This window comes from Muntiacus reevesi, chromosome X (genome assembly GCF_963930625.1).
Source record: "Muntiacus reevesi chromosome X, mMunRee1.1, whole genome shotgun sequence".
NCBI classification, from domain to species: domain Eukaryota; kingdom Metazoa; phylum Chordata; class Mammalia; order Artiodactyla; family Cervidae; genus Muntiacus; species Muntiacus reevesi.
This window is the reverse complement of record NC_089271.1, coordinates 14,684,312-14,710,729: the sequence shown is the minus strand read 5'-3', so window position 1 is coordinate 14,710,729 and position 26,418 is coordinate 14,684,312. Positions and strand designations below refer to the sequence as shown.

The 26,418-nt window shown below is 40.6% G+C and overlaps 1 protein-coding gene across 1 annotated transcript in view; it reads right to left on the bottom strand.

Moving 5' to 3' along the window:
• Positions 1–24,240, bottom strand: part of TXLNG (taxilin gamma) — a 43,575-nt gene extending 19,335 nt beyond the window's left edge. Inside the window, exons 1-3 of the mRNA XM_065915613.1 lie at positions 24,094–24,240; positions 4,236–4,539; positions 1,549–1,640 (exon numbers count right to left, since the gene is read on the bottom strand). Of these exons, the coding sequence (XP_065771685.1) occupies positions 1,549–1,640; positions 4,236–4,539; positions 24,094–24,195 (498 nt within the window). The 5' untranslated portion in view covers positions 24,196–24,240. The remainder of the gene's footprint in view (positions 1–1,548; positions 1,641–4,235; positions 4,540–24,093) is intronic.
• Positions 24,241–26,418: the final 2,178 nt, after the last annotated feature.

Genomic DNA, 26,418 nt, shown 5'->3' with positions numbered 1-26,418 from the left:
TTGAAAACAGCACACATTTCATCCTTCCTATGTTCAGCAAAAATCTAAATCAAAGAGAGGTTGCTCATGGAGCAACATCCCAAATGTATGTACGTGTCACATCCCAAAATGAATGTAGCCATTACTGGTGCTTTAAAAAATTAACCATGCCACCCCACCACACACACACACACACAACAAATGCCATGAAGAAAACACCTTAGACCCTTGCTACATAAGCAGTACTATCCAAGAAGCTGAAAGTACCGTCATCAACCTCACATGGGAGCTTGTTAAAATGCAGACTCTCAGGCTCCAGAGAATCACAATGTGCCTTTGAACAACCAAAGTCCCAACATCTGTGTGAGTCTCAGAAGGACTGCCGAGACCACCATCTGCCCCTTCTTCTGCTAATCCATGTGTGACTGTCTGCTGCTGTCCCAACACTGGGTCAAGTAGCTAATCTGCTACGCTGCTTTTTTCTTTTACTCTTTTCCCTTTTTTGTCTTCTTTTTCTTCTACTTCTCACACGATTCTCTTCATGTGGATAAAACCAACAGGGACTGTCTTCCACAACCAATGTTCCTGAAGCCAGCAATCTGACCTCCTTGTGTCTTCTGCAATCTTTACACCTGTGAATGTTCTGGGCTATTTTCCTTGATGTGTGGGGTTTCCCGCTGCTCTGAACAGAAGGTGCCAGACTGCTGAATGCCAGCTAAGTGGAGGCATACACAGACTCATTTGTAAATAAATACAACTGTAATTCTTTGAGCAATAATTCATTTTCAAAGCCGGTCACTGGCACAAAGTAGTGTTTACAACAGATGAAAATGTATAAAAATTGTCCATGATGATTCACCTAAGTATTTCACAAAAGGTATTAATTTAGCATACTAGAACCACTCATTCTAAAAGTTTCCCACAGCCCTTACTTCAAAGGGTTTTATGGCTTTCCTATTCTTCAACTTAAAAAGGACAGCAGTGTTTCCATATTGAGACTGCTTTCATAATTTTACAAAGGGAATCAATGTGACTTAAAATAACATGGGGCAGAACAAATGAGGTTAATTTCTTTGAAAGATGGAAAAAGGAATGCCTGGCACATAGTGGATGCTAAATAAATATTTTCCAAGACACAGTATTGTTTTAGTAGACTCACCTAACTCACAATGATTTCAATCCCAATGGTTAAGAGCCTTTATCTCTAGAATTCCCTTGGAAAAAGTTAAATACAGGAACCACTACCCTCCAACGACTGGCATTTAAAATATCACAACACAGGAATGGAAAGGCAGACTTAGAAATACTCTAAGATTGAGTTTCAAAAAAAAAAAATCTATGCTGTATCTTTAGCATTATAAGGCTCTATAAAAATGTGTTCTCTTATAAAATGAAGTCATATAAGCAAAAAAAAAAAAGCCACAAGAAATCAGATTCTCCTCTTCAATTATGGAGTAAAATACAACTTTACGTTAAAAGTTATGTCAAAATCATTTTTAAAAGCTTATCAAGCACATACATATTTTGCTATACTTTCTATGGGCCTCACCCCTTTGATTCAATACTCACAAGATCGGCATATTTCTTACAGAGAGCTGCCAGCTTCTCTTCTGGAGTTGAAAGAGTGTTTAGGGCTTGCATCAATAATAAGACTTCTTTTCCTGGTGATTAAAAAAATAAGAAAGAAGTCCCAGAAGAATGCGATCAAATCTAACCTGTAAATTCTAAGTACCACTTCCTATGTTCTGACATCCAGAGTAAAATAATTTATATCCATAGCTAGAAATAAGAGATTTACTAGCTAAATTAAGAGAGCTATTTTTAAAATCTGGATCAGCAGGCACCCCTTCCTCCCCATCTCCACCCCAAATTTCCCCACTCAGTAACAACGTGAGCTATTTGTGCAAAGAACTCGCTGAAGGTTTAAAAATTCCCTTCCTTAACTACTGATATCCAAGTTAAGACAAAGGGCATGTTACAAAGGGCGAAATATTTTTAAAAGCTTCCTCATGACCAAGTAAGAATACAGAAGGAAGTTCAAAGGGAATTTTGGCTGGTACTCTCTGCCTATCTAAGACGCTCATAATCACTGGTGACACAGATCTTTTCCTTTGAGCAATTTAAATAACTTCTGATGACTTAGTAAGCATCTTCCGTGTGTTAACCAAATTTAGTATTAAAAAAAAAAAAAAGGATGTCAAGATGGCACTTCCCTTGGGAAAAAGAGCTGAATAGTATTATTTTAAGGACTGTGGCAGGGAGAAGCAGGTGGCTGAGACAGGAAGGGACAAATGGTGTTTTAAAATAAGTGATACATTTTATTTCTTCAGCTGGGTAGTAGGTGCCATTTTTATTTTTTTTAATGTTCACTCTTCATGAAGGGTATTTCATTAAAAAGACATATGTGGGGAACTTGCCTGGTGGTCCAGTGGTTAAGACTCCATGCTTCTACTGTAGCGGGTATGGGTTCAATCCCTGGTTGGGGAACTAAGACCCCACAGGCCGTGTAGTGTGGTGAAAAAATATATTATGTATATTGAACATGACTTTGGTATATACAGTGTACAGATTGCTATGATGAAAACAAGCAGGCTAACTTCAAAACAGAATGCTTTTCTATCCACAGAAAATTTTAGTAACAAATTCTCTCTCACTTGGCCCAAGATCAATAAGAATTTTTAAAGAAATAACTAAATATGACTACTGAATACAATTAGAAACAATAAAGTAACCTGCAATTTTTATGAAAATTCACTGTTTTTTTCTAAGATACAATTCATAGATGATAAAATTCACCCTTTTAAAGTGAACAATTAAAAATAAATAAATAAATAAAGTGAACAATTGAGGATTATTACAAAGTCGCACAACTATCACCACTGTCTAATTTCAGAACATTTTCATCACCACAAAAAGAAACCCCATACCAATGAGCAGGCATTCCCCAGGCTCCCTCCTCCAGGCCCCTGTTAGCTACTAGTCTACTTTCTGTTTCTGTGGATTTGCCAATTCTAGATACTTCATATTAAGTGAAACTGTGTAATTTTTGGCCATTTGTGTCTGTTTTCTTTCACTTACTATCTTCAAAGTTCACCCACGTGTATATCAGGATACATTCCTTTCTATGGCTGAGTAATATCCCATTGTATAGACAGACCACATTTTGTTTATCCACTCATCAGTTGATGGATAACCGTGTTGTTTGGACTTTTTGCCTATCATGAATAATGCCACCTCAAGCACTCCAAGATACGATTTCGTGTGCACACGTTTTCAACCCTCTTGGAAATATAACTAGAGGTAGAATTGCTGTGTCATATGGTAATATGATATGTAACTCTCTAAGACTCCTTCTGCTTTTACACATTTAACTGGGGCTGCTGATTTTGAAGAAATTTGTCTTGTTTGCAAGGAATTAAGATTATTTTTCATATTTCTACAAATTTTTAAATTCTCCAAGTTAACAAACAATGGATTTAATAAGGAAGATCATTCCAACTCAACATATAGAAAACCAAACAAATAAAACACTGTTAATATCAGGTAGCAAGTATGAAAAACTTAGGAAAAACCAGTAACCTTAAAATTAAAGGGAAAATCAGATTTCCTAATGAGATTTACCATACCACAATCTTAGTCCTAAATCTCAAAGATAGCAAGAAAAAGAAAACATATTCTTGAAAACCCAGTCTTAACCCACTTCCTGAACTACACCTAACGTTCTGTCATCTCAAAAGTTTTGTGACTAGGTTTGAAATAAAATGATCAAATAAATCTATAGTTTTCACAGTAAATTTTGGTCAGACTACATTAAAGATGCAAACAAGGCAAGTCAAATACTACTTCTGTCTGGGAACTCTGGTGGTCCAGTGGTTATGACTCTCTACTTTCACTGCTAAGGGCATAAGTTCAACCCCTGGTGGGGGAACTAACATCCTACAAGCAAGGCAGCATGACCCCCTCACCCCCTACCCAAAAATACTACTTCTGTCAAGTTGTCCCCAGATTTTTTCCACGAAAGCCCATTCCTGACTATCCAGAGAGAAGTAACTTCCTCCTCTGCTACCCTGGCCCCCCGCATGTCACTGCAGCAACAGGCCGCCTGCCTCGCTAAGAATGACCGACGTGTTAGCTGAGCAACATCACACTCAACACTGGCCATGTCCACTCATCAGTACCTGTGCTGCTAAAAACACAAGTCAAAGCAGCAAAGTGTGAAGCGTGCAAGCCCCAAGCAGAGGCCATCAGGTCATTACCTAAGGTTTTGTCTTTGTTCCTGCTGCACTCTGAGTCCTGCTGACCATCAGGAGGATCTGTTCGAGCCTCTTGCCCGGGAATGTCCTCCCGTGACTCCCGTGTGCAGTACGCTGGGCTCACCAAGCTCCTGCCCTTTGTTACAAAGTCACTGCGCGCATCCTCTTCCAGGGAATGCTTGTTACTTGTACCGCCACAGTGTGAGTCTTGATGTTGAAGAATATCATTGGATTGAGAGTTATGCAACATATCAGCTTTCACCCCGAGCCCGCACATTCCAGCTTCTTCCATTGTGCCAATCACAAACTAGAGGGAAGGGAGAGAAGAAAAGATGGGAGGGGGGGGGAGTAAATTAAATGTAATCAATGTTTACAATCAATCACATACCATAGGTTGACAGTTTTTTCCTTTCTTAGTCATTTGTAAAATTGATGTAAATATGGTAGTTTCTAAGCTTCACTGAGAGGTGACCTAACTGTAAAGAGTAAGAAAATTTAAGTTAAGATGGCCAAAAAGCACATGAAAAGATGCTCAACAACACTAATGATTAGAGTAATGCAAATCAAAACTACAATGAAGTACCACTTCACATCAGTCAGAATGGCCATCATCAAAAAATCTGCAACATGCTGGAGAAAGTGAAAGTGTGAAAGTGAAAGTCACTCAGTCATGTCTGACTCTTAGCGACCCTATGGACCATACAGTTTATGAAATTCTCCAGGCCAGAATACTAGAGTGGGTAGCCTTTCCCTTCTCCAGGGGATCTTCCCAACCCAGGGATCAAACCCAGGTCTCCGGCATTGCAGGCAGTTTCTTTACCAGCTGAACCACCAGGGAAGCCCACACATGCTAGAGAGGGTGTAGAGAAGAGGGAATCCTCCTACACTGTTGGTGGGAATGCAAACTGGTACAGCCACTATGGAGAACAACATGGAGGTTCCTTAAAAAACTAAAAACAGAGCTACTATATGATCTAACAATCCCACTGCTGGGACGATATCCAGAGAAAACCATAATTTGAAAAGATATATGCACCACAATGTTCACTGCAGCACTATTTAAATAGCCAAGACACGGACACCTCCTAAATGTCCATCAAGAGAGGAATGGGTAGAGAAGATGTTGTATGTATATACACAGTATATATACAATGGAATATTAGCCATAAAAAAAAGAATGAAATAATGCCAACTGCAGCAACATGGATGGACCCAGAGAGTGTCATACTGAGTGAAGTCAGTCAGACAGAGAAAGACAAGTATCATATGACATCGCTTATATGTGGAATCTAAAAAATGGGTACAAATGAACTTATTCACAAAACAGAAGCAGAGTCACAGATGTTGAAAACTTATGGTTACCAGGAGGGAAAGGGAGAGAAAGATAAACTGTGAGTTTGGGATTGACATATACATGCTACTATATATAAAACAGATAAAAAGCGCCCATTGTATAGCACAGAGAACTCTATTCAATACTCTGTAATGACCTATATGAAAAAGAATCAAAGATAAAGAGTGGAGATATATATATATGTATAACTGATTCACTTTGCCATACACCTGAAACTAACATAATATTGTAAATCAACTACATGCCAATAAAAGTGAAATAAAGAAAATTAAAGCTAAACCATATAACTGAGTGGTATCAAAGGAAACAATAAATGCCATTTAGTTGTACATCTAAACTTATTTCACACACACAAAATAAACTTACTTCCTTATAAAAATTCAGCACTTAAAATAATTAGTACCTTAAAAGACATGAAATTATCCCAAGTTAATGAATGTTAATTTCTCAGGTCTTAGCCTCTAGGACACAGTACAGCAGAGATGGCTCACTGTCCAGCAGAAACCCAGGCTTCCTCCAAAATCCTGCAGAGCCAGGACTGCTGGCCGAGCACTCAGAATGGCCGACATTTCACAGCCCCTTTCACATGACCGGGACTCTCATGCGAAGTTCCCATCAATAAAACGTGAGCCAGAGGAATGACTTTCCCTTCTGCAACAAAACTTTTTTTCTGAGAAGCACACATTCTTTCTCCCCCATCTCCTTCCCACTCTGACTGGACAGAGGTCTCCAAGACCCTAAGAGACGGCAGAGCCACAGGATGAAAGCAGCCCGGGCCCCTAAGCTCACACACATAAAGCCACCCTTCTTACCAACAACACCCACACTGGACTACTAAATGAGAAAGCGAATACCTTGCTCTCTTTAAAGTCACAGAAATCGTGAGAATTAGGTGTTAAACAGCTACCCCTGCTCTAACAGACAGCAGGCATGGGAGAGCAGTCTTCCTTCTAGTATTTTATTCTCCACCAGTAGTTTAAACTTACTTTCTCTTCTATCATCCTGTCAACCCATTTACTCACGGGGGAGGTGGTGGTTTTCCCCTTTTTAACACTACTTGGTCATGTGATGGGGTACAAATTTAAATTCTGTACATTTCCTCTCTGCATAAAAGACGGCCTCTTCCTTTTTTGAAGAACATTAACTGATGGGGAGGTGGCTAATACCTTTCTCTTATCACAAATGGACAAAAGCTACATTACAAAGTTAAGAGAACAGAGATTTACTATTTCAAATTATTCAATAGTATTCAATTGAAGAAATGAAGATAATTTTTAAAGAAGATAATTTAAAGTGTCAAAGTAGCAGGGAATTGAAAGGTTATAGGAACTAAATTCTTATCTTCTATAGTTGAACGTTGACAAATCAAGAACTCTGCTTTTGCAAGAATAAACTGGTGCAGCCACTTTTAAAACCTCTTTCGCAATATGGCTACCTTCCAACTCAGTTAATTCTACCCCAAGGATTTTACCCTAGTATGTACAGATGTGCAGCCAAAGGCCAAGAATCTTAAAAGCTGTACTATTTGTAATTGCCCCCAAATGAAATCAACCCAAATTTCTATCAACAGAAGAATGGATGCATTGTAGTGTGTTCATACCATCCACCAAAGAGAACCAAGTACTGCTAGATGCAGCAACAGGGATGAGTCTCATAGAAAACATACTACGGGAAACCATTTACATATAAAGTTCCAAAACAGGAAAGCCAATCAATGGTGCTAGAAATCAAGGGAATGTTTACCATAGAGTGTAGGGGCTTCTGAGGTGCTCAGTAACAGCTAGGTGGAGTAACACAGATGTTCACTTTGTAAAAATTCATTAAGGCTAAGCTTTTACAATGTGTATACTTTTCTGAATGTATTTTTTACCTCAATAAGGTTTATTTTGAAAGCTGCAATTTACATTATTAAACAAGAATCAGAAAAGCAATGCATGTCTAATCTCTCTCCCCAGAGGAAAATATTTCTGTTTAGGGTGAGGGTTCCAATTTCTCCACATCTTCATCAATACTTGTTATTGTCTGTCATTTTGATTACAGCCATGGTATCTGGTGTGACGGTATCTCACCTAATGACTAGTGATGTTGATAACTTTTTCATGTGCTTATTGACCATATGTATATCTCCTCTGGAAAAACATTTATCCAACTCCTTTGCCCATTTTTTAATTTGGGTTATTTGTTATTTTGTAATTGAGTTATAAGAGTTCTTTATACACACCTAGATACAAGACCCTTATCATATGTATGATTTACAAATATTTTCTCTTATTGCTGTCCTTCATTCTCCCAATTTTGGAGAAAACTCACAGTATATTCATTAACCTATTTCAAAATGTCATAGGAAATTTAACTAAAAGTTACTCTGGCTTTCAGATTAAAAGCATATAGGTCAATTATGACTACCACAGACAGAAAAAAAAGAAGTTTAGAAAGGCCAAAATGTTCAACTAACTCAAATTAACAGCTGGTGGCACTGAGCATAAATAAGGATATTAAATTAATCTGTATAGTGCACAGTCATTACATCTCACGTTATCCTTCTAATATTATTTCATCATTCTCTATTTTTAGTTAACACTACCTTTTTGTCTTTCCAGATACTCCTTTCACCTCTAAACTCCTGTCACACATATTATGTTATCACTTATTTGGTATGTACATGCTCCTAGGTAACGGCAGCTTATGCATAAAAGGTGCTCAAGTACCAACTAAGTGAAAAACACAGGGGTCAAATGGCTGCTGAAAACAAACCATGGGAAGTGAGTGTCTAAATGCTATCACACTAGTTTGAGAAAATACCCCTATTATTATTTTGTCATTAGAAGCAAGACAGTATTACATTTCCATTTTCTCCTGTACAGTTAATTTTGATTTATTCTTAACATTTGCTAATGAAAGACTTACTCTGGCTCTATAAAATCTTTGGTTTATGAATAAGTCCAGTTCCAGCTTGATTATCTTGATTATTAACAGTCTACAAGTACTCTTGATACAGCAGGCCCCAACTTTTCCTACTGGAGGTTCTGCACTGGACCATTTGATATGAAGCAAATTCTTAGGGCCAACAAGTTCATTTAAATTGTAAATGATTACTCAGTCTTCATCTCCTTAAGCAGAGAATTCTATATCATACAGCCTACTCTGCCCTTTCTGACAACTGTTCTGGACATCTTTGCTTGGGTACAATCTCTTATAAACAATAGCAGCAACAGGTAACACTTATTCAGCAAATACTATAGCCAGGCACTACGGTATGCATTTTCTGTACTCCCTAACTTAATCCTCACAACTATGTTGAGCCAGTTACCATTATTATCTCTGTTTTACATATGCGCAAACTGTGGCATGGTAATGTTAAGTATCTTGCCAAAGGTCACAGTAAATTGCAGGGCAAAGATCTGAACCCTGGCCATCTGACTTCTGAGTCCATGCTCTTAACCACAGCAACATACTGCTTTCTTTTTTTTTTTTAGTCTTTCTGACGAGCCTGTCTACTGTACAAACATCCATGCCCTGCCTGACCTAGTAAATACACAGCAGTCTATTTAATAATGGGGGGAGATGGTCCCAAAGTTTACATATAGAAAGAAATTACGAAACAGCATGCACCATGTATTATGTATATATACATACACATGTAGAAAGCACTGAGAGGAAATACATCTATAAACAAAAGGTTTTGGAAATTCCCTGCGATCCAGTGGTTAGGACCTATGCTTCTGCCGAGTGCCTGGGTTCTATCCCTGGTCGGGGAACTAAGATGTCCTGGGCCACATGGCATGACCCAATAATAATAATAATAATAAAAGTTTAAAACTTTCACTTAGGACTTCCCTGGTGGTCCATGCTCCCAACGCATCCCAACGCAGGGGACCCCAGGTTCAAGTCCTGGTCAGGGGACTAGATCCCACATGCCACAACTAAGAGTTTGCCTGTAGCAACTAAAGATCCTGCATTATGCAACTAACAGACATGGCAAACCCAAGTAAATAAATAAAAACTTAAAAACAACTTTCACTTCTGCTCCTTCAAATATTGTTGAGGCTAAAGAACCATATTTCTTTGGCTTATTTTGTTTCAATGTTTTTAATGATGGCTGTTCTTTTACTAAGACCTGTCTGAAGGAAAAACAAAAAAGCCAACACCCACGTTCGCTTCCTAATTATTTCAACTACCATCTGCTTAAACCAGCTTGAATGCCTTTGGCCAGCGCCAGGCATGCGCTGAGCACAGACACTCGGTCCTGGCCGGTCCTGCCCATGGAGGGTTGGGTGGCCACAGGAGGTGCAGGGGGAAAAGGCTGCAGGCACAGATGCATTTCCTCACCCCTGGCAGAAATCCTGAGCTCGCCTCTGGTCCCCAGAGTCTTGAGAAACTTCTCAAGTAGGTAATGGGAACCTTCAGAAATTACAAGCCCCATTACTCCCATTTAACCTTCTCCACTCCACTGAGAGGTGGGTCTCACTATTCCCGGACAAGAAAAATGAGACTCAGTGAGGTGAAGTTACTTGCCCAAGATCATCTTCAGGTCAGTAAAAGGGGATGGGAAAACTCAAAACCGGGTCTGTCAAACTCAACAGCCTATGTTCTCACCATCACACTGTTCCGCTCCCTTCACACACAAGCCTTGGAAAATAAAAGTTCAAAGTCAAACATGCAGTCACAAAAGAAATCTAAGACATTAAGCGTCTTAAAAAAAAAAAATCTAGCATGCTAGATATATCAGCATGAATTTAGGAAAACACTGGGAAAGAGCTGGAGTTTTAGCAGTAACTAACTCTGGGATTTAGGGAGGCAAGACAACACTAATTTGGGGGTAGAGATATCTTTAAATACTTTTAAGTGATTGTATTTAAGACACCGAGAGGTTTTCCTAAAACTTTTTGTGTCTTAGGATTAAATTAAATTATCTCTAAAAATATCTTCAACCCCATGTTTCTAATAATTTCCTCTAGGAGTCATCCACTATGAAGAAGGAACGTGAAGAGAGCACACGCCTGCCTGGCCACAAGGCGAGGAAAGAAGCCGCAGACACCAGGCACTTCCCACTCTCAGCGTGGCCCAGACATGTCTTCTTCGGTTTTGAAAATACAAACGTCTTTCCTAAGTTTCCTGTATTTTGAGAGGCTTTTTCCAAATACAAATTTTTACAAACAAATCTATTCTAAAACTTACATCTTCATATGTGTTTTTTTTTTAACTATTTCTTTAAACAGATGGAGTTGGTAGGTTCATGCACATGTGAAATTAGAAAAGTGGCAGGAGATCTAAATAGACATTTCTCCAGACATACAAATAGCTAAAAGGCACACAAAAAGATGCTCAACATGGTTAATTATCAGAGAAATACAAATCAAAACCACAATGAGGTATCATCACACACCACTCAGAATGGTCATCATCCAAAAGTCTACGAAAAATAAATGCTGGAGAGGGTATGGAGAAAAGGGAACCCTCTTGTATGGTTGATGGGAATGTAAATTGATACAGCCACTACGGAGATTCCTTAAAAAACTAGAAATTAAAACTACCGTATGACCCAACAATCCCACTCTTGGGGACCTTGAGGAAACCATAACTGAAAGAGACACGCGTACCCCAACATTCACTGCAGCACTATTTACAATAGCTAGGACATGGAAGCAGCCTAGATGTCCATCGGCAGATGAATAAAGAAGTTGAACATTACTCAGCCATAAAAAGAAATGCATCTGAGTCCATTCTAAAGAGGTGTGAGAACCTAGGGCCAACTACACAGAATGAAGTCAGAAAGAGAGAAACAAATATCATATATTAATGCATATATATAGAATCTAGAAAGATGGTACTGATGAACCTATCTGCAGGGCAGGAATAGAGATGCAGACATAGAGAACAGACCTCTGGACACAGTGGGGGAAGGAGAGGGTGGGACGAAAAGAAAGAAGAGCACTGAAACACACACATCACCATGTGTAAAACAGATAGCTGGTGGGGATTTGCCATATGACCAGGGAGCTCAAACCCGGTGTTCTGTGACAACCTAGAGCTTTCTCAGAAAACTCACATATTTGTTTTTTAAAGAAGAGGAAAATCAATTTACTAAATATTAATTGGAAATTTCAGACTAGCCAGAAGACAACATTAATAGGGCTTCAAATGAGTCAGAGATCCAATTTTCAAGGATTTCTGAACAATCAGATTACAGTTAAAAAAATAAAAATGGCCAACATACGAAAACATGTTCAACCTGGATTTCCCTGGTGGTCCAGTGGTTAAGACTCTGCATTTCCATTGTAGGGGGCATGACTTTGATCCCTGGTCAGGGAACTAAGATCCCACATGCTGTGTGGCAAGGCCAAAAGAAAGAAAAAAAAGTTCAACCTCATTCATAATTAAAAGAAATACAAATGAAAACAGAAATCAAAGGAATACTGACCAGATTTAAAACAAACAAAACTTCATGTGGGCAAACAGGTTGCCCCAGTACAGTCCTGGGAAGTCTACCTTGGTAGCATATTGGTTTTGCAGAGGTATTCAGCAGTTATTTCTGAATGTCTGAATGCACATTCACTTTCACCAGTGAGTCCACTGAGGTTTATTCCACAGATATTCTCACTCAAGGGCAAAGGCTACTCAACACACCACCACTTGTTGCTATGCACAGGAACCAGATAGTCTACTGATCCAGAACTGGGTAAATAAATAATGGTCATCCATACAAGGTAAAAGGAGGCAGTCATTCAAGAGAGTAAGGCAGTGCCATGGCAATAAGGACCAATCTCCAAGGTGTAATTAAGGGAAAAAAAGCATTTGGTCCTGGATGAACATGTGAGTATAAAAACATATTCATACAGAAGCCAGTAAATAGAGAAAACTTTTCTATAAAGTTATCTCCCAAACTATGTGCTAGACATTTAAAATGCTCACCATGACCAGTATTATAAGAAGCATTATAAAAAGCAGTACTATATTTTTTCACTATTCCACCACACCCCAGGCTCAGAGTCTGAAGACTGCAGGAGTTTGTCTTGAGTCATTTCATATCATCTTCTCCCTTCACCCTGCTTGACCGACCTCTGGGTTTGTCCCCCCAAATCTTTACACGACATTATAGTAAGAAATTGGATTATAGGGGGAAAAAATGGATTATAGGGGGGAAAAAAAGGATCTACTAAGCATTAATTTTTGCAGCCATTCTGATTTATCTCCTTCAAACAATTCGAAAATTGAAATAACTCATTTAAACTTGGCCTCAATTTGAAAGTACAGCTAGACCATCTACCCAGTCACTTTACCAGTTTTAAAAAAAAGGTTCATCATGGATAGTTAACTCTTCCCAAGTAGAATCAGTTTGAGATACCTGGAATACACAAAAGAGGGTTAACAGTGTATATAAGGCTAAGTTCTGAGTGGAGGGAGAAAGGAAGGAAAAAAAACCTAACATTTACTAATTGCTAAGTGCTGGACATTTAAAACACACTATTTAGTTTAGCCTTACAATTCTAAGATAGTGACAGTATTACTTCATTATACAGATAAACTAGGGAGCAAAATAAGAAGTGAGAGAAGAAGCCATGATTTGAGACCTACATGTACAGAGTCTGGAATGGAGGTAGTGTTTCTACAGGAAATGGCCTAAAGAATCACATCTAAAGTTAAGAAACATAAAGAACACCCAAATGCCCATCGATGGATGAGCTAATAAATGAAATACGGTAAAGGCACACCTGATTTTATTATGCTTTGCAGATATTGCACTTTTTACAAACTGAAGGTTTGTGGCAATTCTGCATTGTCATATGATTAGCAATTTTTTCACAAGAACGTAAAGTATGTACATTTTTTTTTAGACATAATGCTACTGCACACTTAACAGACTACAGAGCACAAAGAATCACAGTAAACAACTACATGCACTGGGAAACCAAAAAATTCGTCTGACTCACCTCATTGTGTTATTTGCTTCATTGCAGTGGTTTGGACTAGAACCTGCACTATCTTCAAGGCGCACTTGTATCTGACATTAGGATATTATTTAATATTAAAAAGATCATTCTGACACATGCTGCAACATGGATGAACCCAGAATAAGACATTATGTTAAATGAAAAAAGCCGAACAAAAGAACGTAGTATGATTTCACTTACATGTAGTAGCTGGAGTAGTCAAATTCCTAAAGAAAGGAAACAGAATGGTGGCTTCCAGGAGGAGAGGGAATGGAGTACAGAGGTTCGGTTTGGGAAGATGAAAAAGTTCTAGAGATGGATGGTGGTGTAGCTTGCACAACACTGTTAATGTCTTAATGCCAATGAACTGTACGCCTAAAAATGACCAAGTTTATGTTATGTATATTATACCTCACACACATGAACAAAGAATTATGGTAAATCATGATTTCAAATATTCAAAACTTTAGCAAATAAAACCTAACTTTATTCTGGTCATCAAGAATTAATATAAACATATTCCAGTTGCTTGGATTACTGAATTGCTCCATTAGCAAGACAAAGCAGTAATTGGGATGCCACACTCCTCACAACAAGTCTTAGGGAAAGGCATGAAAAATAAGCCTATTCTCTTCTGAGAGAATAAACACCAAACAGCAGACGCCACTGCTGATAACACCGGAGGACGGCGGTTCTCAGGTACAGTCTGTGGGCCCTTCCAGGTAGTCTGCAAGCTAACAACTATCTTCATAGTAATGCTAAAATGGCATTTGTCTTTTTTGGTGTTGACATCTGCACTGATGGTACAAAAACAACGATGAGGAACACTGCTGGCTCCTTGGAATCATCAAGGCAGCAGGACCAAACTATACCAGGAGTCATGGGCTTTGTCCTACATCATGTACTGGGGGGTGGGGGGGACTACTCTTATACCTAACAGTAATTTCTTTTAAAGATAGTTCACCGCTCTTTATTCAGACTTGGGTACTTGGCAGGTATATTTTCTCCAATATATATGAACAGAGTCTGTCACTTAAAGGCAAACAACTGACAGTATTTTTGCCAAAGATAAAATTTGAGTTTTCAAGCAAAATTCAGAATTTTTGAAAACTACCTGCCACTATAAGCTTCCCAACACTTAAAGACTTTTCTGATGAATTTTGTGATTTTGATATTGTAAAAAGTGTGATAACATTTGGAATATCAACACAATTCAGTAAAGCAGTATTTTTTAAATGACTAATGGATGATACCACAAAATGATGCATGAGAAAAGACATCCATTCAAAGTGCAACATAGATCCATAGTTTTAAAACAGTACAAAAAGTTACATAAGATTTCACAGGCAACTAACCTTCAAGAACTACTACTTGCTGAGTTTTGGCATAGTATCAAAAGAATTCCCACAATTATCTAAAAAGGCTATTAAAATACTCCTCCTTGTTCCAACTACATATGTGTGTGAGGCTAGATTGTCTTCACACACTTCAACTAAAATGGCATGTTTCCACAGATGAAATGCAGAAGCAGATCTGAGAATTTAGCTATCTCCTACTAAGCCAATCATTAAAGAAATCTGCAAAAATGTAAAACAATGGGTAACTGGTACAAGGCCAGGTGATTTTTTAAATGAATAATAATTTAAGATTGTTTTAATCTGTAAAAATGGGAATCATCATGATATATAACCCACATAAACAAAAGTTTCTTGGGGTTCTCAATAATTTTTGAGTATGCAATAAGGCCCTGAAGCCAAAAAGCTTGAGAACTGCCACCCTGGCCATGGGGGAGCAGGGACAGAGAGATGAGAGGCCAGCTCAGTGAAAGCAGAGTCGGAGACACTCCTGAACCAAGCAGATCCATCTCTAGGGGACATGCCCTGGGATTGGGTGGGAGGACCACACCTAACAAATCAGCCTCTTTCCCTTTGCTTACGGCACTACAGTACCAATCACTATAACCCACACGAGCGGGGGCGGGGGGGCGGTGAGGGAGACTTGGTATAAGCCATTTGCCCTTGGCCTTTCTTTGTTGCTCTGGTTCATTCGGAAGCCTCTCCAATAGTACTTGATATACTTCTTCACTGAATCCTCAAAATTATCCTAAAGGGTGATATCTTAGCTCCTGGACCAGGAATTGAACCTGGGGCCCTGGAAGTGAGGGTGCCAAGTCCTAACCACTGGACCATCAGGGAAATCTCAAGGAGTTGTCCCAACTTGTAACTTTAGGCAGCAAAAGGCTCCAGAATGATTGTCACAGCATGTAAAGAACAGGGGCATTAATGAGACAAATGAGAAGAGAGGGGCAAGCCAGTGCTGAAGTTAGGGCAAGGGCAACTGATTTCTCCTACTGGTAAAAAAGCCAAGAAGAAGTCAGTGTTACTATCTATAGTGGTCGGTGCTAACATCTATCTTAAACAGTGCAGGTCATCTGCCTTTTAATTCAAGAACGATGGCATTTGATTTCACATTTAACTTCTATAGCCATTTCTTTTATTAAAAGGAAGGGTGCTGGACTCTATGACTTGCAAAATCACTTCTAGCTCTAAAAGTGTAATTCAGGGATTAACAACAATCTGAGAGATACCTATGTCAGCCTAAACACCTATCTAGGCAACAGAAGATCAGGAAATGACATTTTAATGCATAAAGCTGCTGAAATGTGCTTGGGCCTAATCTATTTTGCAAAGGGACAGAGGCTGGGCCACACATTTAGCATCTTCAAGCCACAGACTCCTGAGAGGTAGAGTGGTCCTCTCTTTTTATGAGTTACCTCAATGCAGCATCCCTGTCCTGACTTTATGACATCACCCTGCACCAGCTCCATGTGGACCAATCATGATGCACTTCTGAAACATCAAACTTTCTCTTTTTTCCTTTGGCCTTCTCCTTGTCTTATCCCACTTAACCCGACCCCTTCAGCTCTTTGTTAACACTACGTTGTGTAGACTTTGGCAGGGTCTCTCTCTAACCCTCTCCTTTTCAATTCATCCAAATTAAACTTGGAGGTGCCTTCACAGGGAGACACACTGCAACACATCTCCTAAATCAAACGTCTTAAAGTCAACTTAGGGCGTAATGGGATGAAACAAAAGCTGTAAGGCTCACAACTCCCCCAGTTCCTGGATTGCTATAGCTTCCCTATACCCTCAAAGACCCAACCCCACCCTTCATAATTTGTTTTCATTTAACAAAATCTATTACTCATTTTTACATCATGAGAAACGCTGGGCTGGAAGAAGCACAAGCTGTAATCAACATTGCTGGGAGAAATATCAATAACCTCAGATATGCAGATGACACCACCCTAATGGCAAAAAGTGAAGAAGAACTAAAGAGCCTCTTAATGAAAGTGAAAGGGGAGAGTGAAAAAGTTGGCTTAAAGCTCAACATTCAGAAAACTAAGATCATGGCATCCGGTCCTGTCACTTCATAGCAAATAGATGGGGAAACAGTGGCAACAGTGGCTGACTTTATCTTTCTGGGCTCCAAAATCACTGCAGATGGTGAATGCAGCCATGAAATTAAAAGACACTTGCTCCTTGGAAGCAAAGTTATGACCAACCTAGACAGCATATTAAAAACCAGAGACATTACTTTGCCAGCAAAGGTCCATCTAATCAAGGCTATGGTTTTTCCAGTGGTCATGTATGGATATGAGAGTTGGACTATAAAGAAAGCTGAGCGCCAAAGAATTGATGCTTTTGAACTGTGATGTTGAAGAAGACTCTTGAGAGTCCCCTGGACTACAAGGAGATCCAACCAGTCCATCCTAAAGGAAATCAGTCCTGGGTGTTCACTGGAAGGACTGATGTTGAAGCTGAAACTCCAATACTTTGGCCACCTGATGTGAAGAGCTGACTCATTTGAAAAGACCCTGATGTTGGGAAAGATTGAGAGCGGAAGGAGAAGGGGACGAGAGAGGATGAGATGGTTGGATGGCATCACCGACTCAATGGACATGAGTTTGGGTAAACTCCGAGAGTTGGTGATGGACAGGGAGGCCTGGCATGCTGCGGTTCATGGGGTCGCAAAGAGTCGGACACGACTGAGTGACTAAACTGATTACTCATTTTACCTACGACCAAGTTTTATTCACATTCAATGAAGAGCACATTTTCATTTACAATCCTCAAGAAATGTATTTAGAAAGCCCACAAGACACATGGAATATGGCTAATGGCTTCAGAGCCCAAAGAGCCTGGCCTTTGAATATATCACTTACTACCTGCTGTGTGGCCCTGGAAGGTCAACCTCTGTTTCCTGATCTATAAACTAGAGATGTACAGGACCTATCTTCTACAGTTGTGAGAAGATTAGATACAGTGAATATATATTGCTACCATGCAAAAGAACTGTTTATAACAATATCTGAATAAAGGTGCACTTGCAAATTATGCAAAATGACTACGTTCTTTTTAAAAACTATTTATTTATTTATTTGGCTGCACTGGGTTTTGGCTGTGGCATGCAGTACCTTCCCTGCAGCATGTGGGAGCTCAGCTCCCTGATCAGGGATTGAACCTGAACCCTGGCCCCCTGCATTGGAAGCGTGGAGTTTCAGCCACTGGACCACCAGGGAAGTTCCCATTCTCACTTTTTTTTTTTCATTCTCACTTTTAATATGCCCCACATGTCAATCTATAACATCCTTAATGAAACGTGCTTCCAAGCTACTGGCACATCTTCCTCATCAAACCATTCTACTTTGTTCTGAGTAGGGAAAGAAGAAAAATGAAAAAGTGGTAGCTTAGAAATATTATTCATGGCAGACTACAGAGTAGGAAGTGGTGGGTAATAAGGGTTGTCCTGGGGACCATTTTGGAAACGTAATACAGAATGCAAATCAGTACCCTGAGCAATAAATGTTAATAAAATTATGTCAACAGGACAACACTGGTGATTTTATATGTATTTCCTTCAAGTAAGAAAATTTAAGAGAATTTCAACTAGGAAATAGACTGAATTATAAAAACATACTAAAAAAAAAATAAAATCAAAGTTCAAACTCTTAAAGGGTCACTTGACTTATTTTATCCTCCTCTAGAAATGCTCTGCTTGGAAAAATTCTAAACATAGCTAATTCTCAATGGTGGTGAATATTACATTAATATCTGTATACCACTTTGCACACTTTAAATACTGTCACATCTATTGTAATAACTAAAAGTTACTGATAATCATGTTAGAACCAAACAAAAAGTAACTGGGAAGAAAGCTGTGGGGAGGGAGAGGCACAGAGATTTCTTTGGGATATTAGGTTAAAACTCCCTGGGTAAGCAGAATCAGTCCATGCAGTCAAGTACGTCGGATGCATTATCAATTACACAATTATATACCAGCTCTACACCAACTTCACCAATTCTGAGCTCTGTTATTTAATAAGAGTAAGGTTTTTTGGTGGTTGTTGTTTTGACTGAGCTTCAGATGCCTTATCTATACACCCAGGGATATCATCTATTCTGCAGAGGTAAGGAGATATTAGAATGCAAATACATTCCAAGTGCTTAGCGCAATGCAGGAAACAGTGAGTTCCTTTCCTTTGAAACACAACTCTGAAAAGTGTAAAACTGAACAGCACATCTACTGAAAAGAAAACTATTACAGTGACTCCTTCTGTGAAGTATTCCACACAAAGGCAAATCACATGCGCCGTTTTACAAAATCTGGATTTGGCATGTACATTCCTAAACAAAACTTCTCTAGTCAAGACCAATATAAATGACACAAAATAACATACACAACACCTTCCAGTAACATCATAAATGACTGTGACAAACATATTATGATCTATGAAGGTGGCATGTGCTGTGTTTGGTCTCCTTTTTTACTGCTTTGCTTGTTTGCTTCTCCATGAAAATAAAATTTACCAAAGCTTGCTGATAGAATTAGATGACAATGTCGTAAACAGAAGATCACTTTGATTCTTACTACTTAATCTCTGTGCTAAGAGAGTGGAAATTCATCAAGTTTGCAAATGGGGAAAAAAACAAGATAATCAAATGGTTTCTTCCTATCCCATACTCTCGCCCCACCCTGACCTGATTTTTCCTCATTAAGTCGATCACAGAGAGATTCTGGGAAGAGGGAAGAATACAAAGGTTGGAAGATAGATTTGGGATTCCCAGGTGGCTCAGTGGGTAAAGAATCCGCCTGCAATGCAGGAGATCCAGGTTCAATCCCTGAGTCGAGAAGATCCCCTGGAGGAGGGCATGGCAACCCACTCCAATATTCTTGCCCGGGAAATCCCATGGACAGAGGAACCTGACAGGTTACCGTGCATGGGGGGCAAAGAATCCAACAGGACTGAAGTGACTGAGTACGCTGAGAACGCATGCAAGACACATTTACAGCATAACACCCTGAAAGCAAGAGAAATTGATCTCTCATATATGTTCCCCTCCAGACCAAGTAAAATTTTAACATGCCTGGCACTGTGCTGAACAAGTCACATCAACACTTATGCTTCACAACAGTCCTATGTGTTAGGGATTAGCATTAGCCCCACTTTACAGATGATGCAATTGAGACTTGGAACGATTGCAAAACCTGCTCAAGGCTATAAAGCTACAAAGCTAATAAGTGGCAAGAGCCAGGAGTCTTGACTTCAAATCCATACTATTTGCCCAGTGTTGTTTGCTATTTAGTTGCTAAGTCGTGTCCAACTCTCTGTGACCCCATGGACTGTAGCCCATCAGGCTCCTCTGTCTATGGGGTTTTCCAGGCAAGAATACTAGAGTGGCTTGCCATTTCCTTCTCCGGAGGATCTTCCGGACCCAGGGATCTAATTTGTGTCTCCTGCACAGCAGGTGGATTCTTTACCACTGAGCCACCTGGGAAGCCCATTTGCCCACTACCACCTACTTATTACTGTAGTGTAGATTCATGGGGTTGCAAAGAGCTGGACAAGACTTAGAGACTAAGAAACAACATGATGAATAATAATAATAATAAATAAACAGATGACTGGCCTTCAGTGCCTAAAAAAAAAAAAAAGAAACAACATGATGAAAGGGTACTGGGTTCCAGACTCAGCTTCACCCCTTGGGCTAATTCCGTGACCTTGCTGAGCAATTTGTCATCTATAAATGAGGACAATGACAGCTGCTCAGCCTTCTCCACAGCATGAGTGATGCTGACAGAGTTAATGTATGTGCAAATATGCCATAAACACTATAGGTCATCACACAAATGTAAGATTTCATTAATTTGAGCACAGATCCCATATACCTTTATCCTTTTTATCTGATCTAAAAATAAGTTTAATAGTAGTTAAATAATTTTTAACACTCCAAACAAAAATCTAGAGGGAAAAAAAATCAACCTTAAGACATTCTAGAAATGGCAAAAGAATAGAGACGGTAAAAAGATCAGTGGTGGCCAGTGGTTTGGGGAAGAGAGGAAGAACAAATTTGTTAGATCTTATTAAATAACAGAGCTCAGAATCGGTGAAGTTGGTGTAGAGCTGGTATATAATTGTGTAATTGATAATGCAACTGACGTACTTGACTGCATGGACTGATTCTGCTTACCCAGGGAGTTTTAACCTAATATCCCAAAGAAATCCCTGTGCCTCTCCCTCCCCACAGCTTTCTTCCCAGTTACTTTTTGTTTGGTTCTAACATGATTATGGAGGTTTTAGGGTAGTAAAACTCTTCAGTATGATATCTGTAATGGTGTATATATCTCATTATACATGTGTCAAAACTCTTAGAAGGTACAGCACCAACAATGAACCCTAATGTAAATTATGGACTTTAGTTAGTACGAATATATCAATATTGACTCATCAACTGTAACAAATGTACCACAAAGTTGCAAGATATAAATAATAGGGCAAAGGGGTGCCCTATGAACTCCACAATTTACATTCAATTTTTGGTAAACCTAAAACTGCTCAAAAAAAAAATCTATTAATTTTTTGAAAACTCAAACTTATAAAACAAATTCTAGTAAAAATAGAAACAAACCAAAAAACCCCCACAAATTCTACATAGGGATTTAAGAAGTACTATGAATGAAACTGGGGTTCTTAAAAATGCCTGGAATATTTAACAAAGTAATATCCCATCTTTTTAGACCAGTGTCATCCAAGAGAACTGTGAAACGTGCAATGATGGAAATATTCTACATCTACCCTAATACAGTAGCCACCAGGCACGCTGGCTATTGAACACAGGGAATGTGGTTTGTATACCGAGGAAAACAATTTTTAATTTCACTTAATTTTAATTAACACTTAAATAGCAACAGGCACAATAGCAAGTGGCTATCACCTCAGCACAGTTTTAGACAATTCAAGAGACTCTTAGAAAGGTACTGTAATGTTAAAAGAAAAAAGATACCTCAAGAGACCATTCAATCAGCCATAGTTATGAAACAATGCAAAATTACCTGAGGTCAAGAATGACAAGATGGTTAAGACAAACAGGAAGCAACAAAGACCACCTTCAACTGTCTTTCACTTTAAGTCCCATAATGTAACCCAAAAGTGACAAAATGTTCACTGTCCTCTTTAATTCCTTCAATATTTTCAAAACAACGCAATCAGTTAAAACACCATTTCTGCTTCCTGAAAAAACAGGGCAGAGGTCAAGTTAGAAATAGGAATATGTTTTCAAGCTACTGGCCCAGAGGAAATAAAAAATGAAGGGTCCTAAGGAAATAACTTAAAAAGTAACTTCTGCAAACATAAGATATTCATCCTTTTTTTTTTTAATAAAAATTCAAAAACTAATGTTTAACCATGCATTTCAATTCCATGTCATAGTCAATTGGAAATCAAAAGGAAAAAAGATGCCCAGAATAGCCTGAGCAAAGAAGAAAGGGGCCTGATGTAAGTCAACAAAAATGAGACAATACAGACACACAGGTCTCTTCTCATCCAGCTGTTAAACAGAGCACTGCCTCAAAGGGTCATTACTTCTTGGTCTTTTAAAATGCTAGTTGGTTAAATCTCAGTTCCTAATTCAGACTTTTTATCCTTTTGCTAAGGGCATAAAAGGGAACTCATGTCCTCAATTACAGTGGCTTTTCATTGGGGTCCTCCTCTGGGGGACCTACGAAAACAAACAGAGATTGGTTCCCCACCCTCAGAGAGTAAGTGAGGTGTCCAAAGTGACAGTGTTGAATCCCTAGAGTTACTTCAGTCCACAGCTTCTTTTTCAGTCCTGCAAGCACTGGATCTTTCTTTTTGAGTACAAAGAGAGGGAGAGAAAGAAAGGTAATTGAGAAGTAGTGACACTCTCATGCAGAGACGTGAAAACACCTGACCTTAGAAACAGGTCCCCCAAAGCTAATTCTTATGACATTCTGCACAGAGGGAAAACCAACCTCTGTTCTTTTTCAAGTTCACGAGTCGCATTAGAAATATTATTTCGTAATTTCCTAAAGGAGTTATCTTTATGAGTATTCAAATGCATAATTAAGTAACATTAAACAGGCCCGAGTGATCAAGCAGGACGTCCAACAAGTTGAACATTTCAATCTGTTCACCGGCAAAGAACAAGACGAGATTCCACCTTTCCAGTCCGTTTCCCTGCACTTCTCTCTTCCTGGGCCCTGAAAACCCTGTACCCCGTTCGTTGTGCAATCTTTTTCCAACTCCACCCACTGACTCCAGAACAAGTAGAATTCTCCCATTCTGAAGGTCTTGATTTTCCTGTATCCAGGGAGACATTGAAAACTCCTTGACGTGAGTCAAGTAAGGCAGGGGGAACGGTCCAGCGCAACTCCCAGATTGAGAGAGACCAAAGGCCAATGTAGGGGAAGCGCTCCACTGTCCGCTCACCGGGTGGGGTGGGGGGTAAATAAAGTAAGAAAAGGGGGAGAAATAGAGGGGGAAGGAGGGCTGCATTGGGAAGACCGGCTATCCGTGATGTTCCTCCCAAGTCTGCGGGACCCAGGTCCTCCAGCATCTTCTTCCCACCGCCCGCCCCACGTGCAGCCAAGCCCTTGGCACCGGGACACTGGCCCCGGGGCCTGGGTCCCGGAGGCCGAGCGGCCGCGCTCGCCAGCCCGCGCAGTGGCGCGGGAAAAGGGGGGCGCAGCACAGCCCCAGATCCCGCGCCGTTATCTTACTGCGCAACAGCCTTGCCCGCGCCGCTGGGACGCACCCCGCAGCGCGCCCCGCGCACCTGCCGGGCGCGAGGAGGGCGAGTCCGTGACCCCCGGTAGCCCCTCGACGGTGGTGCCCAGCGCTAGGAGCACGGGAAGCACGCGGAGGGCGGGGGTTGGGAGAGTGAACACCTGGTGCCCGGGGCCCCGCGACGCCGGCCGCACGTGGCTGTCACACCTGGCGCGCCCCCGCCAAGCACCCCTTCCCCCTCTCACCAGGGTACGCCCCCTGCCCTCTCTCCCGCCTCCGCCAGTCCCCAACCATCAGCCCTCCCACCCCACCCATCCTGGTTTCACTCTGCCCACCTGCTCCCACTGTCGTCACCCCCGGGACCGGAGAGGGCCGGATGTTCGCCCCATGGCTAAAAGGTAACCCGAGAGAGTGAAGAGGTGGACCCCAAAACAGCTAGCCCCAGCATTTCCCCGACTCGGCAACAAGGCGGGCAGCCCCCACACTGACCTTCTGCCGCGGGCTGCGTCGCCGTCCGCCCCGTCCGGCCTCAATTGCCTCCTCGGCGCCGCCGCCTCTTCCCCGCGCAGCCTCCTCTACCCGCGTCGCCATGAGGTGACGGCAGCAGCCAAACAAGCGGCCCGACAAGGGGCACGGAACCTCTCAGGGCCTCGAGCCCCGCCCCTGAACCACTCCGCCAATCGCCGCATACAGGGTTCCCACGTGACCGGAGGAGGTTGGCCCCCGAGGGGACAGGACGGGATGGGGGTAGGGAACACTGAAGCAGGGGCTGGGCTTCTGCAGGGCCGAAGGGCGAACAGAGGCCGCGCGAGTCTGCGCGGAGGGGGAAACGGACTCTGGAGCGGACTACAAGTCCCAGCAGGCAGCGCGGCCACGGCTCGCAGACCCGGATCAGTATTGAAGCGTAATGCGGCGTTCCGAAATGGGGGAGCCACTGTGCTGTGTGTGCAGCCTCCTGGGATTTGTAGTTTGCTAGGAGAGATGTGCCGGTACCTTTATTATCCTACGGGAAAAGTTCAGAAATATTTCAGTGTTTGGGAAGGAGCGGGATCGGGGACACATTGTTGTGCTTTTGTTTTGGTTGCTCTTTTTCGGAACTGAGCCCGAGTGATTGGAGGATGAGAGAAAATACTTCGTGACTTTCAAGGCAGGAGAGTTGTAATGGCTTTCAGAATTTGCGGTTTCTGGCTCGGACACCTGTCCCGAGTTCTGCCCCTCCTCCAGAGCTTTCAGCACCGCCTACCGATCCCGAGCTCCTGCGCGATGGGAGCTGCGTCATATTCGCCTTGGCTGAACCGCCCTGGCTTCTAGCACAGTTCTCCATCAACCCTTAGTTGGCGCTCAATACACATTGAACGTACTCCGCTTTTTCGCCCAGTCGTTTCGTTACTGAATATTTTTTAGCAGGCTCGGTTTGCTGAGTCCATTTTTTTTTTTCTTGATGAAATTGGGGCGGGGATGGAGTTTTTCTCAGAAGTACTCCCTATTTATATCTGATGGAACCAGATGTCCAATGACCAAGCTTCTTGATAGTCACAGACTGTCATGAAATCCTGACATGTTGCCTTAAATAATGCATTATGAAAATTTGTGTAAATCGTATGCTATTTTTTATGAGAGAATACAAAGCAGTGGTTGCAGGCCCCAGAGATTTAATAACTTGCGTGAGAATAAATTTCAATATTGGGGGAATTCCTTCTATTAATTTTAATTATTTCTGTGAATTTTGGGGAAAGTACCATTATTTTACTTCATAGGCAGAACACCTCAGTCCAGCTTTGAGATTTCAAAACTAGAACAACAGATAATTAACCTAGAGTCTATATAAAAATGCCTAGAGTATATAAAGCATATGGCTTCAGCCACTATTCCTCACTTTGTGAAAAGCAAAAGTCCCAGCGAGATGCAGAATAAATCTATCGGTAATGCTGCTTCTAACTCACATGGGAATTGAGTGTTAAAACAGACTGCAGTTAATTTATGGTACAGGAGAACACCATGCAGCTACTAAAAAGATAAACACTTCTTATTTTTATTTTTTATAAGCATTTTTTAAATTGACCTAGAAAATCTACATAGCACAGTAAGCTTTTAAAAAATCCATTTTAAATAGAATTGGCTGTAGGTTTATAAAGAGATGTTTAGAAGGACATTAATCAAAATGTTAATAATGTTTTTCCCTGGGAGGTGAAACTTGGGAGTATTTTTACTTCGTGATTTTCTGTATTGTTTGAAAATACAATATTGAAAAAGCTGGCTTAAAACTCAACATTCAAAAACCTAAGATCATGGCATCTGATCCCACCTCTTCATGGTAAATAGATGGGGAAACGATGAAAACAGTGGCAGACTTTATTTTCTTGGGCTCCAAAATTACTGCAGATGGTGAGTGCAGCCATGAAATTAAAAGACGCTTGCTCCTTGGAAGAAAAGCTATGACAAACCTAGATAGCATACTAAAAAGCAGAGACATTACTTTGTCAATCAAAGCTATGGTTTTTCCAATAGTCATATATGGATGTGAGAGTTGGACTGTAAAGAAAGCTGATTGTTGAAGAAGTGATGCTTTTGGTGTTGGAGAAGACTTGAGAGTCCCTTGGACAGCAAGGAGATTCAACCAGTTCATCCTAAAGGAAATCAGTCCTGAATATTCATTGGAAGGACTGATGCTGAAGCTGAAACTCCAGTACTTTGGCCACCTGATATGGAGAACTGACTCATTGGAAAAAACCCTGATGCTGGGAAAGATTGAAGGTGGGAGGAGAAGGGGACGACAGAGGATGAGATGGCTGGATGGCATCACCAACTCGATGG